Consider the following 17,714-nt stretch of genomic DNA (forward strand, 5'->3'; position numbering starts at 1 on the left):
GCCGCGCGTCTATATCTGAAATAACAAACTTCTTGAGCTGATGATAATAACGTGCGCTTGATTATTAATGTGCTTTTGCCCGATCCAATCAGACACTGACAAATGCGAGAGTGAAGCGCAAGAAAAAGGAGAAGCCGGGAAAAAAGGAGCACATTATTTCTTCAGCAAACGTGAACAAACTGCCATGTTTAATTATTATCATCACCTTATGGACTAATATGAACTCAGAATGACAGAATTAATCTAAATGTGCTGCTGAAGATTACAGACACAGATGAGAGGTTTGCACTGACTGTAGGCTATACTTTGTGTAGTTTTTGAACCTAAATAAGGACTAAATGTTTGCTGTGTGTAGTTTTTCTGTAATTGGTAACATATCTCGGAATGTAAGGGCCTGTATGTGTTCATATATGTTAATTTATTTTATATAACTGCAGTCTTTACAGTAGGCTATTTATACTGTCATTGATCTGCAGTTACAATCAAATCATGTTCATAGAAAAGTTAGTAATAAACATTTATACACAAGTATTTATGTGTATAAAGCATCTGTTTTGTAAGAAGTGCTGCTCATATGAAATGTGAACGACCCGTACAGCTTTACTGTAGACATTTTCTCGTGCGAGCATGACGTCGACTGAAACTTTGTCATACACCACGCCCACCAAAAGGGCACCCTTGGTAGTGGAAATGCAAGCCTGATAAAGGTGACCCGAACCGTACTGTAGCAGTTAGTGGAAACGAGCCATAATACATCTGTATGTTTGTCTAAAGTAATGTCCTGTGTGTGTTTTATAATGGATGCGCGCCCATACAGCAGGATCTAGTGAGACTCAGTGGTGTTTCTGTCATAGACTGTAAAATAAACTTGCATATGAGCTTCAGACGCGCTCTGATGGAGCTGTTCACTGTTCATGATATCTCCCAATAATATCCAGCAGCAAACTCAACCGCCATCAGATCCACACGTTTCAACAGATTTAGATTTTACTGTATTTTTCCAGAAGCTGCTCTTTCGCAATCTCCCTGCTGACCTGTGGTTCTCTTTGAAACTTTGAATGTGAAAAAATATAAATAAATAAAATAAATAAATACATTATATATATATATATATATATATATATATATATATATATATATATATATATATATATATATATATATATATTTTTTTTTTTTTTTTTTTATATATATATATTTAAAATGCTGATAATAAAAAATAATAGAGGGCACAACAAATGTATAAAATAATATAATATAATATAATATTTTATTAATAAATGAAGGTTAAAAATGAGCATTTCATCCAAACAATTTAGAGAAAATGTCAGACAGGTTACCGCTTAAAAATTGATCAGAGAAAAAAAGTGAAGTAGTGAGTAAATCATATCTGATGATGTTTTTTCATGTTCATTTTCAGCTAAAACTAATAAACTAATAAATAAAAATACAGCTAAATATTAACATTTGCATCTTATTAAATTATTAATTTTCTTTTAATTTTTAACTATAAAGAGAAAAGAGAAAAAAAGAGCTGAAAACAAATGTAAAAAAAATTATCAAAACAAAAGAGACTGTATGAAGCATGATAATCATATGATGCTATTCTATTATTAGGCTGGCTTGTCAAAGCCAGACTACTGAAATGCTATTTAAACTTATTATTATTTTTCTTCTGAGACTAAAAATTAAACACCATCTCCTCCTAGAGCTTTCAAGCTATGACCACTAAACTCACACCAGACCTCCAAACTATTCTGACTCGGGTTTCTATATCTCCTCAGACTGATCCGACTTTTGGTTTTCCTATAGACTTAACATTGGACCAAACTTTGTGACCTCGTAACTCTGCGTCAGACAGTCACACAGACTTCTAACTAGGCTCATTTAACTCAGACTATCAAACTGCCAATGACTGATCACCTTTAAACTTTACATGGGATCAAAATTTGTGAGCTCATAACTCTGCATCAGACTGTCATAGAGACTATGGGCTGAGCTCATTTAACTCAGTCTAGCCAGCAGCCAATCACTGATGGCCTTTTAACTTTCTAGCCACACCCCTAACTACCACATACTGCACCCTAACAACCGTCCCATAGACTGTAATTAGCTGTGCAATAAAATGCTAATTATTCTAACATGCTGATGACATGTCAATAATGCTAGCAACATGCTACTCATATGCTAATCATGCTAATGACATGGTAATCCATACATGAAACATGCTAATTACATGCTAACTCATGCTAGAATCATGCTAGTAACATGCTAATTTGTACTAGATTCATGCTAATAACATGCTAATTCATGCTAAAATCACGCTAATAACATGCTAATTCATGCTAATATTACTACAATTATGCTAATAACACACTAATTGATGCTAGAATCACGCTAATAACATGCTAATTCATGCTAATATTACTACAATTATGCTAATAACACACTAATTGATGCTAGAATCATGCTAGTAACATGCTAATTCATGCTAGAATCATGCTAATTCATGCTAATCCATGCTAGAATCATACTAATAACATGCTAATTCATGCTAATAACAAGCTAATAACATGCTACTTAAACTTTTTCAAACTGTTTTAAAACTAATTAAACTATTACCAACAGGCTTTGTCAAGCCAGCCTTAAAGTTTGTCTCGACGAACTTTACTGTCTAGTTAATATTGTTTTAAGCAGGGTAAAAACTATGCTTGTATATAATAACTTTAACTGTTAAAAGGTATTAATAACTAGTTAATTAGATTAAGATATTATGAACTAATAAAGTTATTGTTACTAATAACCTTAACATTTCTTTTTTTTGTAATATTTTGATTTATTTTAACATTTCTGATTTGGATTGTAATGCAATAATGTACACCTTTTGCAAAGCTGCTTTGAAGCAATAATTATAGTGAAAAGCACAATACTAACACACTTTCAATAAATATTATCATGCATTTGCATTTATGATCACAATGTGAGATTTTAGGGAATGAACATGACAATATAATAAGTCTGAACATCCTCACACCTCTCCATACTGTCCTCCCCGAAGCTGCCGGACAATCTCTGCCCCTCCAGCTCTCCGTCCTCCAGAGAGTCGGAATTACTCTCAAACTGCTGAATGATGTTCCTGACGCTGCCCGGACGAACTGCACACCACAGAGAACACAGCGTCAGTCTGCACTCTCACCACACACACACACATGACAATCTCTCTTACAGCACACTGAACGGTGAGTAGTGCAGGAGTGTAAGTGAATGAATGCAGATGAGCAGGACGTGTACCTTCAGTGGGGGACAGGGGGACATGGAACGCTGGAGAAATAAACAAACACAATCAACACAAAATAACGGAAACACGGCTGATAAATGAAGAAACACGAGGCTCAAAATAAAGGATGAACGGCTGAGCAAAGGAGAGGTGACAACTGAGACTTAAACAACTGTGTGTGTGTGTGGGTGTCTGTGTACGAGCATGTTTTTGTGTACGTGTGTCTGTGAGTGCATGAGTGTGTAGTGTGTGTGTGTACGAGCATGTTATAGTGTCTGTGAGAGCACGAGTGTGTAGTGTGTGTGTGTGCGTGTGTGTGTGTGTGTGTGTTTGGACGAACATGTTATTGTGTATGTGTGTCTGTGAGAGCATGAGTGTGTGTGTGTGTGTGTACACGAGCATGTTATTGTGTATGTGTGTCTGTAAGAGCATGAGTGTGTAGTGTGTGTGTGTGTGTACGAGCATGTTATAGTGTCTGTGAGAGCACGAGTGTGTAGTGTGTGTGTGTGTGTGTGTGTGTGTTTGGACGAGCATGTTATTGTGTATGTGTGTCTGTGAGAGCACGAGTGTGTAGTGTGTGTGTGCGTATGTGTGTGTACGAGCATGTTATAGTGTCTGTGTGTCTGTGAGAGCACGAGTGTGTAGTGTGTGTGTGTGTGTGTGTGTGTTTGTTTGGACGAGCATGTTATTGTGTATGTGTCTGTAAGAGCACGAGTGTGTAGTGTGTGTGTGTGTGTGTGTGTGTGTGTTTCTATGCACACTTTTTGTGTATGCATGCATATCTGTGTATGACAGTGTGTGTGAGCGTCTGTGTATGGCTCCTTGATTGCATGCGTGCAGGTATGCATATGTGTGAGTGTGTGTGTGTGTGTGTGTGTGTTTGTGTATGCATGCATGGTGTGTGTGTTTGTATGTTTGTCTGTGCGTGAGCATGTTATTGTGTTTATGTGTGTCTGTGAGAGCATACGTGTGTGTGGTGCATGTGTGCTTCTGTTTGAGTGTGCATCTGTGTGTGTTTGTGCATGTCTCCTTGATTGCATGCATATGAGTGTGTGCGTTTGCATGTGTGTTTGTGTGTGAGCATGTCATTGTGAACGTGTGTCAGTGAGAACATGAGTGTAAGTGTGTGTGTGTGTGTGTGTTTGTATGCACACTTTTTGTGTATGCATGCGTATCTGTGTATGACAGTGTACGTGCGCGTCTGTGTATGGCTCCTTGATTGCATGCATATGATTGTGTGTGTTTGCATGTGTAGTTGTGTGTGAGCATGTTATTGTGAATGTGTATCAGTGAGAACATGAGTGTGAGTGTGTGTGTGTTTGTATGCACACTTTTTGTTTATGCATGCATATCTGTGTATGACAGTGTGTGTGAGCGTCTGTGTTTGGCTCCTTGATTGCATGCATGCGAGTATGCGTGTGTGTGTGTGTGTGTATTTGTGTATGCAAGCATGGTGTTTGTGTGTGCGTGAGCATGTTATTGTGTTTATGTGGGTCTGTGAGAGCATAAGTGTGTGTGGTGCATGTGTGCATCTGTGTATGCATGTCTCCTTAATTGCATGTGTACGAGTTTGTGTGTTTGCATGTGTGTTTGTGTATGAGCATGTTATTGTGAACGTGTGTCAGTGAGAACATGAGTGTGAGTGTGTGTGTGTGTGTGTGTGATGTGTGTTTCTATGTGTGCTTCTATGCCTGTATCTGTGTGTGAGCATCTGCGTGCGTTCGTGTATGTCTGCTTGATTACATGTGTACGAGTTTGTGTGTATGCATGTACATTTGTGCGCATGTGGGTGTATGCATGTGTGTTTGTGCGCTTGTGTGTTTGTTTATGCATGCATATCTATGTATGATTGTATGTTTGCTTGTATGTTTGAGTGTGTGTGTGTGTGTGTGTGTGTGTGTGTGTGCGCTTGTGTTTACTGGACTGCGATGTGCTCCTGGGTTTGCCGATGTACTTCAGTATGGGGTTTCTCTTCTTGTCCTCTCCATCTCTCTCTCGTTTTGCGCTGCTCAGCTGTTCACATTAACACATGAAGAATGGTAAATCAGCACAGTAACAACTATCAGCAGAGTAGAGCTGGGCGATTTGGCAAAAAAAAATAAAAAATCTAGGTTTTTTATAAAGTTTGACCGATTCACGATTTTGATTTCGATTTTTTTATTGTGTTACTAGTCTTCTCAAAACATTACAACAACATGACTGAAGTAACATTTTCTTTAGAAGTAACTTGAAAAACCATCTAGTTAAGGAACATTGCATTTTTAATGGCCATGTCATACAAAAATCGGTCAAGGTGTAAATAAATGTAAAACAAATTCACGAGTTAAATAGCGTTGCTGAAGATTTGAATAATAAATATTAGTGTAAATATTGCAGTTGCAGGAATACAGAGGGATTTTTGCAAGTTTTGCTGAGCCTATAGGAAAGATTGGCTGTCAGCTCGGCTTTGGCTTTGTCTTCTGATTGAATGTCAGGTTGTAAAGCTGCTGCCTTTTTCTTAAAAAGATACAGTGGAAGAAAAGGACTGAACATGGAAACTGTAAAGCCTAATTTAACCCAATGTGTGAAGCTGTGGACGTATAGCAGGAGCAAATACAAGTACCAGATGTGTGTCTAATATAAAATAATATATTGAATCTATTTTTATTTTTCCCCCTTTCAAATACTGATCATTTGATGCGCTTTGCTCCACTCTCTGTATTATGCTGGCTGATCTGTCTGGTTTTCAACCAGGTCCGCTAAATGACATCATGTGGGCGGGTACTTTCATTTTCACTGCTACAGTCCCTCACCTCTGCTCGTGTTCAAACCAAAAGATCGGCACGGTTTTTCACATGGCAGGCTTTTACGTCCTTCATACATGTTGATATCGAGTTTATCGACTTGATGAGGGAATGTCTTGACAATCCACACAGACGTGACTCAGACTAATGCAACAAGTAAAATCCTACATGACTTCACGCTTTAACAAGCAGTCAAGCAGGCCGCACACCAGAAGCGCCGCGACACGGCGCGCACATGACAGTTTAAAGTATCACACCCCAAACGCGCACATTCGCATGATATTTAATATGAAACTAATCAGATGGCGCTCTGTGGCGCAGCTAAAATATAAACTGCGTCCTGAATCGTGGCTGGGCGGCGCCGGTGTGTGTATAGAAACCTGTTTAGAATTCTAAAATCCATAACGCTGCGGGGTGCTGCACGACGCGTCGCCGAGAGGCGCTTCTGGTGGGCTTCCTGCTTCATACAAAGAGTGAACCAAAGCGCATTGGTGCCATTATAATGTATTAAATATATATAAAAAATTAAAAATTAAAAAAACGCGATTCTCGATTTAATATAAAATTAAATCGTCGTCAAAACGTAAATTCGAATTAATGGAAAAAATCTGAAAAATCACCCAGCCCTATCAGCAGAGTCCTCCAGAGAGATAAAAACCATATATTTTTATCAAATATAAAAAGTCAAGCCTGTAATTATTCATACCCCTGAACAATTTCTATATTGATTGTATAAATAAAATGTTTACCCTAAAAATTATAACATCATAATGCCACGATAATAACGATAAAGCCCATGATACAAAATAACAGCTAGGTTTACGAAAAGACACTTCACATATTAATTTTCAATTACACTTAATTTTTGGACAAATAAAAATGTGCACGGTGGCGCAGTGGGTAGCACAATCGCCTTAAAGTAAGAAGGTCGCTGGTTCGAGCCCGGTCTGGGTCAGTTGGCGTGTGTTTCCTTTGGGTGCTCCGGTTTCCCCCCACAAGTCCAAAAACGTGGTATAAGTGAACTGGGTAAGCTAAATTGACCTTAGTGTATGTGTGTGAATGAGTGTGTATGGATGTTTCCCAGTGATGGGATGCAGTTGGAAGGGCAATAATAAATTATTGTCACTAGGGCTGTGCATGCGCTAATGTGCATGTCTGCAATAGTCACAGGATCTGCAATGCTGAGCTTATATGTTGGGATTGTACACGAGCATTAGTCATAATTTCGAAAACGTAAATATTCATAATAAAACTTTATTATCTGCATGTGTTCTGAAAAGCTGCAACTTTGCACAAAAAACTGCACATTTTGTAAGTTGAAATAAAATGTATTTTATTGAACTAATTAAAATCAAGATAATATAGTGTCATTAAGGGCTGAGCGATTAATCAAAATCGACATTCAGACCCGATCTGACTCTATCTAATTTTTCCAAGTCAATTTCTTTAATTACTTTCCCTACTGTTTGTGGAGTCACATGACCCCGTTCTGTATAATATTCTGATATTATGTAAAAATTAATAAATAAATAAATAAATAAAATAAATAAAAAAAGTAAACAAAAAAAATTTAAGTTACAAAAGAATTTAACTACACATCACACCGACATGTAACGCAAGCTTTGTGATTGGTTGGTTTGGTAGTGGTGACGAGGATGGTCGGCGCAGAGAGCCGCTTAATAGACAATGTGTGTGTTTTAATTTATAATGATGAAAGGTTTGATGAAACTTCAATCAATGGCTGCTGCAATACTATGTATTTGTTTGGGTCCATGCTATAAAATGCAAATGTACAAATGGAATCAAACATATAATATATCAAAGATGCCCAAAGGATAAAATATGTCTCATGTAAAAAGAAGAGATAAGTAAAAGATGAATTAAGTTGAAGTATTAGACGAATGATGTGTGTGGTAATAGGGTGGAAAAATAATAAGCTTGTGCTTCGTCCCGCTCCATTTAGAGCACAGGTGTCAAACTCAGTTCCAAAAGGGCCGCAGCTCTGCACAGTTTAGTTCCAACCCTAATTAAACACACCTGATCAAACTAATTGAGTCCTTCAGGCTTGTTTGAAACCTACAGGTAAGTGTGTTGGAGTAGGGTTGGAACTAAACTGTGCAGGGCTTCGGCCCTCCAGGAATTGAGTTTGACACCCCTGCTTTAGATCATGCTGAAATGTATTTTTTGTAGGGCCGTCAAATGATAAAAATAAATTAAATAATTAAATCACAGTTTTTTTTTAATTAATCATGATTAATCACGAAACGCCGTATTTATTACAGAAATAAAAGCACAGGCTTTAAATGCTATTCGAATTTCAAAACAATCAAAGTCAATAACAAACAAAAATGATTTCTATGTTGGATACTAAGTGGACTACACACACACGCATGCACAGTACAACTGTCAACACGATCATCAACACGAAAAATCGCGTTCATAAAACTTGCTTAAACTAAGCATTCTAAAGTCTGGCTGTATTTTACAAGCAACGATTTTGACACAGCAACGTGAAACTATGAGGGCTCGAGTGCAGCTTAAAGGCAGAGGAATGGGTTGTCTTTGACAGCTCGCGACTTCATCTGCCACTTTCACTACAATACATTTACATGGACACCAATGCTCTGCTTTTATGATTTAGATAATACTCTGATTAGGAGTCGAGCACGTAAGCAGCGATTTTTGATTACCTTAAAGGATCATGCGAGTCCCCAAATAAGGAGGTTTTTCTTTCCGTTCACCATGCGGTATCAAACTCCATTAAAACATCCTGAATGAAAATATGCTGAATGAGAGTGAACTGCTGAACTGCAGTCTAGGTCTAAAGATTAAAAATGAAACATCCGAAATTGCATGAAACTCTGGAGGAAACGCTGGAGAGCCTGGTAATGCCAAATTAATTGTTTAATGCTGAAACTTTCCTTCTAAAAGCGCGTCCTTGGTTTTATCCAAATTTCTTTGCATGTCAAACACACGCAGGGCTGAGCAAGCTGAACTGGCACTCTAGGCAAACGGCAATCACGCCGCCCTCAACCCGAAAGTGAAAAAGAAAGTGACTTTTTTTGCTTATGAAAATGAGGGAGAGGGTCGGTGTAGCTGATAAAAGTGAAGACTGGGGGGTTCGCTCAGTATTCTGCTGCCCAAGGCGCACCGCACCGTCCCTAAACACACGTCAGGCAGAACAGGAAATAAAAATAAACTGCAACTGCCTTATTTGCGATATTTTTTTAACATGTTAAATATTTAAAATTAATCACGTGCGTTAACGTGCTAATTTTGACAGCCCTAATTTTTCGTTAAAGAAATTTAATGCATGATATTTCTGTTCGAAATAAATAAGTCAAATTTCAGTTGTTCTACTATGATGTTCAATAAATAATCATAGATAGTAGATATTGTGCGTTTATTTAAATTATTTTCAAATCAAGTAATGCACCCTACATCTCTCACCTGTAATATGTGAGCACAATAACTGTACAAAACTTGTCAGTGAACTATGAAGGCAAAAACATAAAATAAATGACTAAAATAAGCGTTTATTAATCGTAATCGAGTTAACAATTTAGGGAAAATCACCCAGCCCTAATGTCTTCACATTTGATCATTCAATTTCTGTACCTGCACCGGCTCGGCTCACCCCCCCAAAAATATTCCCTTCGCTTTATTGTATTTACCTATGCTTTTAAATCAAAATATTTTATGCATGATTCACGGCCAGAATAACCTCAAATGTGTCTAAATTAATGAATTCTTTCTAAATAAAGAGATTCAAGCTATCTAGTGAGATTATATTCAAGTCCTGATGTATATTGCAGAAAAACTAGATATTACAATGTCATAATTTTCCATTATTTTGGCAATTAGGGTGCAGCCTTAATTGACACTACATAATATTTCCCACAAAACACTAGGGCTGTGCAATTAATCGAAAATCTGATTTCGATTTCGATTATGTCTTTTAACGACTATTAAAAACCATTAATCGAGATAAACGATTATTGCATCATATACCAAAAGCGCAAAAGACAGCGTGCTTATGTGAGTGTGCAACACGCGCACACGCATAAGCACGCGGTCAGCATTCGGTCTCATTGGCACACTGGGATAAGCAGAGGAGCGCAGACATCTACAGTAATCTTAACATGAGCGCTTTAATGGTCAAATGGGCGTCAAAACGCGGTGATTAGTGATTATTCATATTAATCCTCATTTGCGTAATAAACAAACGAGTTGAGAATCAAAAGACTCGTGAAAGAGAAACCATTAAAGTGACAGTGCGAAATGCTGCCGCCTGCTTCATCATTAATCAAACGACGAGAACATCCCTTACTGCTCTTGACTGAAGGACTTTTGTAGCTAAAGTGTTTTTCTTAGGGTGAAGATGCTTATATATATATATATATATATATATATATATATATATATATATATATATATATATATATATATATATATATATATATACACAGTTGAAGTCAGAATTATTAGCCCTCCAGAATATTTGCAACATTTTTCCTCCAATTTCTGTTTAATGGAAAGAAGATTTTTTTAAAACTTATTTCTGAACACAATAGTTTTGATATATCATGTCTAATTACTGATTTGTTTTATCTTTGCTATGATGACAGTACATAACATTTTACTAGATGTTTTTCAAAATACAAGCATTTAGATAAAAAGTGCAGTTCAAAGGCTACAGTAATGAGACAAGTCATTATATAACAGTGGTTTCTTCTGCAGACAATCAAAAAATATATTGCTTAAGGGGGCTAATAATATTGACCTTAAAATGGGTTTCAAAATAATTAAATCTGCTTTTATTCTAGCTAAAATAAAACAAATAAGACTTTCTCCAGAAGAAAAAAAAAATATTAGAGGAAATACTGTTAAAATTCCTTGCTCTGTTTAACATAATTTGGGAAATAGTTATTTAAAAAAAACTAAATTCTCAGGAGCGCTAATAATTTTGACTTCAACTGATAATCGTTTTGAATAATCGTGATTACAATTATGACCAAAAAAATCGTGATTATGATTTTTTCCAAAATCGAGCAGCCCTACAAAACACTGGACAAATATGAGAGGTACACACTTTAGAGCTTTAGAATAATTCAAAGTTTATGAACGTTACATGAGGTGGTCAAGTGCGAAATATAATTGATTAAAACATGCAATGGAAACTGTTGTAAATGCACCAGTGACATTAAGCAGGTTGCATTTGTCTAATATTAATGATTTTGCTACTGTAAACGTGATCTTTCCTTGATTAATTCTGGTTATTCAGAGTGTTCATGTATTAGATATGATACCGCAGCCTTTACTGGGTTATGAGCTAAACACAGTTGTTTCACTCAATCTTTCTTTTATAGAAATTACAGAGCTCAAAGGTTATAAATACATATTTTTATCATGCAATATTATTGTCTGTGTGTATTTTTAACAGCAAAACAATTCACAAAACGCCACAGATATTGCTGCAGATTGAAAAGTCACTGATGAATCAGTCACTGCAGGCAGAAAAAACACAGAAAAATCCTGGAGGTGCTCAGAAAATCATTTAAACCTATATATGGAATATGCATGAGGCTTGATTATCAGCATCGTTTACAGGAAAATCTCACCTTTTTGGCTTTGGGAAAGAAAGGAAGCCACTTTTCCTTCTCGGACATCAAGCCGGGAAACACTTTGGAGTCTCTGAGTTTAATTCCCGAATGTCGGAGATACAGATGAACGGCAGATGCTAAAGGAGAACTAACACACACACATGTACATTGTAATTTCACTCATAAATCAACACTAGCAGTATAGAAATCACGCTGCTTACCTTCTGTCCTCCTCATGTTTTGAGCTGCAAGGAAAGGAAAGGCATGTTAGCATCACTGTATTAGTGCAAACACACATAGCACTGAAATGCAAGTGTGTTTTTGCGAGGGTCTCGCCATGTTGTGTGTGTGTATGTGTGTGATCTGTCATGTGACCTGCAGAAAGGCACTCCGGGTCATGTGAGTGCTTGACGGCGAGGTGTGGTGTGTGTTTGGTGGACTTTTGTCACTCTTTTGCATTATTATCTGTGTATCATCTGACTGAAGCTGCAAATCTGTGTGTGTGTGTGCGTCTTAAAGTTTTCTACATCTCTGTGACTGTTAACAAGAGATGCAATGGCATCAGGTGTAAAAGGTGACAGAGAACTGCCCAGGCTTTACAATATCAGCATCAAAAAACTGATTTAAAGGCACAGTGCAATCAAAAAAATGTATATTCTGTCATCATTTACACACGCTCTACTTGTTCCAAATCTGTTTCAGTTTTCTGTTGAACACAAAAGAAGATATTTTAAAGAAAGCTGGAAAAACATGGACTTTCATTCGTTTCTCCTACAATGGAAGTCAATGGTTACAGGTTTCCAGCATTCTTCAAAGTATCAAAGAATTATAATCAGAGCACACACATATTTAAATCTAAATTATAGATTTTGAAAAATATTACACTTGTTATAAGACTAAAGTTTGTCCATCCTTTCGATCTTTTTTGGTATTTATAAAAATGCAATACTGCATAACCACGATAAAAGATTCAGTCTTTATCATGCCTGTTTATATTAGTAGTAGAAGTAGAATTATTAATAATTGTTCAGTAATAACACTACTCTGATTTTAAAATTAAACCAATTAAAAATATTTTTTAGTAATACACTTACTACTGTATGGCTGTAATAATAGAGCAAATATCAACAACAGCTATTACTTCTGTACTCTTAAAATGTTACGTCTGTATTCTCAAAACATTACAACTTCATTCTAAAAATCTAACAACTTCATTCTCAAAACGTTATAACTGTATTCTCAAAAAGTTATGACTGTATTCTCAAAACGTTACAACTGTATTCTCAAAACGCTAAGATCGTATTTTCAAAACGTTACGTCTGTATTCATAAAACGTTTTGACTGTATTCTCAAAACATTACGATTGTATTCTCAAAACGTTATGACTGTATTATTAAAACTTTACAACTGTATTCTCAAAACGCTACGATCATATTCTCAAAACACTATGACCGCATTCTCAAAACGTTACGTCTGTATTCATAAAACGTTAAGACTGTATTCTCAAAACATTACAATTGTATTCTCAAAACGTTACGTCTGTATTTTTAAAATGCTATGACTTCATTCTAAAACTGTTACGAATTTATTCTTGAAACAATATGAATTCCTTCACAAAATGTTAAGACTGTATTCTCAAAATGTTACGATTGAATTCTTAAAAACGTTACGACTTCATTCTCAAAATGTTAAGACTTCATTGTCGAAATGTTACGACTTCATTCTCAAAACGTTAAGACTTCATTCACGAAATGTTACAACTTCATTCTCAAAACGTTAAGACTTCATTCTCAAAACAATATGAAATCATTCTCAATGTTACGACTCTATTTTCCAAACAATACGACGTATTCTCAAAAGGCTACGACTGTGTTCTCCAAATGCTACAATTGTATTCTCAAAAACATTACGACTTCATTCTCAAAATGTTACAACTTTATTCTCGAATTGTTACGACTTCATTCTCGAAATGTTAAGACTTCATTCTCGAAATGTTAAGACTTCATTCTCAAAACGTTACGACTTCATTCTCAAAACACTATGAAATCATTCTCAAAATGTTATGACTGTATTTTCCAAGCAATACGACCGTATTCTCAAAACGCTACGACTGTATTCTCCAAATGCTACAACTGTATTCTCAAAAACATTACGACTTCATTCTCAAAACAAGATGAAATAATTTACTAATTGTTATGACTGTATTCTCTATATTCATTCTAAAACCGTTACGGCTTCATTCACAAAACAATTTGAATTTATTCTCAAAACGTTATGATCGTATTTTTAAACGCTGTATTTTCAAAAACGTTACAACTTCCTTCTTAAAATGTTATGAGTTCATTCTCAAAAACGTTATAACCGTATTCTCCAAATGCTACGACTGTATTCTCAAAACAATATTATTATTATCGAGTTATAGAAAGTAGACACTTTTAGAAAATTATCACTATAGTAATAGTTCTACTGTATTATTCTACTGTAAAATGAGTAATTTTTCTATTGATTAAATCATTAAACCAAAAAGACAAAAACAAACAAATGAAAAAAAATGAATAATAAAATTGTTTTGGAGACGAGCAAAATTCAAATACTAATATAGATGAGAATCTCCACCGAAAAAATGAGCACAATTTTAGAACCAGACAGGTCTCATATGTCTGTCTTTAGTATAATATGTTCTGCTAATGCATGTGTAAGTGTGATCACAGTACAGTGTGTCAGTGTTGAGGTCACTGTGAAGTTTATTTCTACACATGATTGGACTCACAGTATTTCCCAGAGGGCCACAATCTGTTTGTCCACCACCTGCTTCTCTTTGACAGGGTCTCCATCCAGCTGCTGCAGGTCAGACTCTCCAAAAAGAGAGCCCAGACCCATCGTCTGCTTATTCCTGCAGGACCACACACACGCACACACATTAGTTTTAAAAACTTAATTGAGAAAGATGTTATGACAGCATATTAATGCCACATTAAAAACAAACAAAGATTAGGAGATTAAAGATGAAAAAGTTAAAATTAAGAAAATTTACATGTTGTTTTCTTTAAATATTGCAAAAATAATCTTTCAGTACTACGACTGTTTTCTCTTAAAGTTTATTTGTACAGCGCTTTTTACTAATTGTTGCGAAACAGCTTTACAAAAGATGCACATTATTCCACTATAATCAAATTCAGAAAAGTTAAGATTATTAGTTACCATAACTTTATTAGTTATAAACTAATAATTTAAATTAACTAGTAACTAATAGCTTAACAGTTTCAACTGTATTCTAAAAAATGTTGTGATTATTCTCAAAACGTTACGACATCATTTCCAAAACGTAACGACTATTCTCAAAATGTTGAGACTATTTTAAAACATCACAAATTCTCTCAAAATGGTTACGACAGTATTCTCAAAATGTTAAAACTGTATTCTAAAAAAACCTTACAATTGTATTCTAAAAATGCTACGACTGTATTCTCAAAATTGTACGACTTTGTACTCAAAATGCTACGATTGGATTCCCAAAATGTTACAACTGTATTCTCAAAACGTTACAACTGTATTCTCAAAATGTTACAACTTTATTCTCAAAACGCTACAATTGTATTCACAAAACGTTACGACTGTATTCTCGAAATGCTTCGATTGTATTCCCAAAATGTTACGACTGTATTCTCAAAACATTACGACTGTATTCTCAAAACGTTACAACTGATTTCTCAAAACGCTACAACTGTATTCTCAAAACGTTACGACTATATTCTCAAAACGCTACAACTGTATTCTCAAAACGTTATGACTGTATTCTCAAAACGTTACGACTGTATTCTCAAAACGTTACAATGGTTTTCTCAAAATGCTACGATTGTATTCCCAAAATGTTACAACTGTATTCCCAAAACGTTACAACTGTATTCTCAAAATGTTACAACTTTATTCTCAAAACGCTACAACTGTATTCTCAAAATGTTACGACTGTATTCTAAAAACCTTACAACTGTATTCTCAAAATGCTTCGATTGTATTCCCAAAATGTTAAGACTGTATTCTTAAAACGTTACGACTGTATTCGCAAAACGTTACGATGGTATTCTCAAAATGCTTCGATTGTATTTCCAAAATGTTAAGACTGTATTCGCAAAACGCTACAACTGTATTCTCAAAATGCTACCACTGTTTTCTCAAAACGCTACGACTGTATTCTCAAAACGTTACAACTGTATTTTCAAAATGCTACCACTGTATTTTCAAAATGATACCACTATATTCTCAAAACGCTACGACTGTATTCTCAAAATGTTACGCTGTATTTTCTAAATGTTACGACTGTATTCTCAAAATGCTACCATTGTATTCTGACAACGTTAAGACTGTATTCTCAAAATGCTACAACTGTACGACTGTATTCTCAAAACGTTATGACTGTATTCTCAAAACGTTATGACTGTATTCTCAAAACGTTACGACTTCTTTCTTAAAACATTACGACTTCTTTCTTAAAACTTTATGACCGTATTCTCAAAACGTTGCAACTTCTTTCTCAAAATGCTATGACTGTATTCTCAAAACGTTACGACTGATTCAGTTTGAGTGTGAGTATATGATGAGGACATGTTCATTTTTGGTTGAATTGTCCCTTTAATGCAGACGAACCTGTAGTCCTGCAGCTGATCCTGGATATCTGGAAGCACCTGCTGCTGTAGTTCAGAAAGAGGTCCTCGAATGTCCTCCTGAGCATGAAGACGATTCTCTGGGTGGAGAAAACAAAGAAAACATGCTAAACTGAATCTCTGGAACACACAGTTCAAATCTGCAGATGATCTGCATGAGGCTGTTCATCATGAGGAAAAAAAAGGCAGCAAACCTCACCGATATCAGTCAGAAACTCCTCACGCACTTTGATCTTCAGAGGCTGAAAACAATCAGAAATATACAGTCATTCAGATACAAATGTGGGAATTCGCCCCCTAGTGGTAGCCACATGCAAATGAAAACATAAGTGAAACATAAAAGACATCAAAAGGATCAATTATCTGATTTAAAATATCTTAATGTTAAACTTATTAGGTTTAAAAAATGTGTTGAAAATACTTCTCTCTGTAAAATAGCACTTCGGAGATAATTGTAATAAAATTTCGCAATAATTTTATTGTCAAAAATTCCTAACTGCTGTACAAAACAAATTAAAAGGCCAACGCAATGAAATCAGTATAAATGCCCGTGCACAGAGACGTTTTTTGCTCGCATTTTCCGTCGACGTTTAACGACTCGCGACTATATAACGGGCGTCAATGTAATCGTGCACACCAACACGCAAAATGCCAGGCGCAAAAGCATCATTAAAAAAAACGCCTCTTGCTCGTTTTTTTGTTTTGACGCGCCGCATCAAAACCTTCTCCACCAATCAGATCGGCATTTTAGTTCACGTACACGGAACTGCTGAAGTTACAGTAAACAAAATTTGGAGGCGCTCAAGCGCAAAACTGTCAATGCTAGCGCACATTGAAGAAGATGCCCAGAGGCGATATGAACGTAGAGCTGCTTATTGCTCTTGTGAACTATAATCGTTTCTTCATCGCTAGAGCTGGAGCTGCTGCTTGAACCATCTATGCTTGTTCGAGTCACCAGTAACTTTAACAACAAGCATGTGCACTTCCTCTCCTCCTCTTCTTCTATGTCATATTCGAGAGTCAGAAGCTTAAATTAGTGTAGCGCCATCTAACATCAAAAGAGTGATTTAGCATACTCTTCTGCTTGACGCCAGTGAAAATCACTTGGGTTTAAATACGGAAATAAGTCTCGTAAAACGCTGACGATAAATGCAAACGAAAAGCGTCCCGCTGTGTACGAGCCTTAAGACTGCCTTTCCACTGCACACAACATTCGGAAATTACTGGCAGAATACGCCCCCTTGTGGAAGCCGCACAAAGCATAGGCCTAAAGGGAGCAGTGGTCATGATATCGAGCGGACAAAAAAAGAAAAAGACAGCTGTGAAACATAAGCTTAAGAGGTTTTTGAGTATTGCCGTCTATCACTGAATGTGTCAGGAGTATCGAAAA

The 17,714-nt window shown here is 36.0% G+C and overlaps 1 protein-coding gene across 16 annotated transcripts in view; it reads right to left on the bottom strand.

Annotated features, from left to right (window-relative positions):
- Positions 1 to 17,714, bottom strand: part of arhgef11 (Rho guanine nucleotide exchange factor 11) — a 99,975-nt gene that overhangs the window by 43,145 nt on the left and 39,116 nt on the right. For 12 of the 16 annotated variants that reach the window (XR_015494854.1, XR_015494853.1, XM_087259674.1 and 9 more), the window contains 8 exon segments: positions 16,524 to 16,566; positions 16,308 to 16,404; positions 14,434 to 14,556; positions 11,885 to 11,908; positions 11,682 to 11,811; positions 5,197 to 5,290; positions 3,292 to 3,321; positions 3,035 to 3,155 (listed from right to left, as the gene is read on the bottom strand). Coding sequence is in view for 14 of the 16 variants with exons in the window: in XM_087259674.1 (XP_087115800.1) it covers positions 3,035 to 3,155; positions 3,292 to 3,321; positions 5,197 to 5,290; positions 11,682 to 11,811; positions 11,885 to 11,908; positions 14,434 to 14,556; positions 16,308 to 16,404; positions 16,524 to 16,566 (662 nt within the window). In the remaining 2 variants the exon portion in view is untranslated. 16 annotated transcript variants of the gene reach the window in all.

Source organism: Danio rerio, chromosome 7 (genome assembly GCF_052040795.2).
Source record: "Danio rerio strain M-AB ecotype USA chromosome 7, GRCz13ab, whole genome shotgun sequence".
In the NCBI taxonomy this organism is placed as follows: domain Eukaryota; kingdom Metazoa; phylum Chordata; class Actinopteri; order Cypriniformes; family Danionidae; genus Danio; species Danio rerio.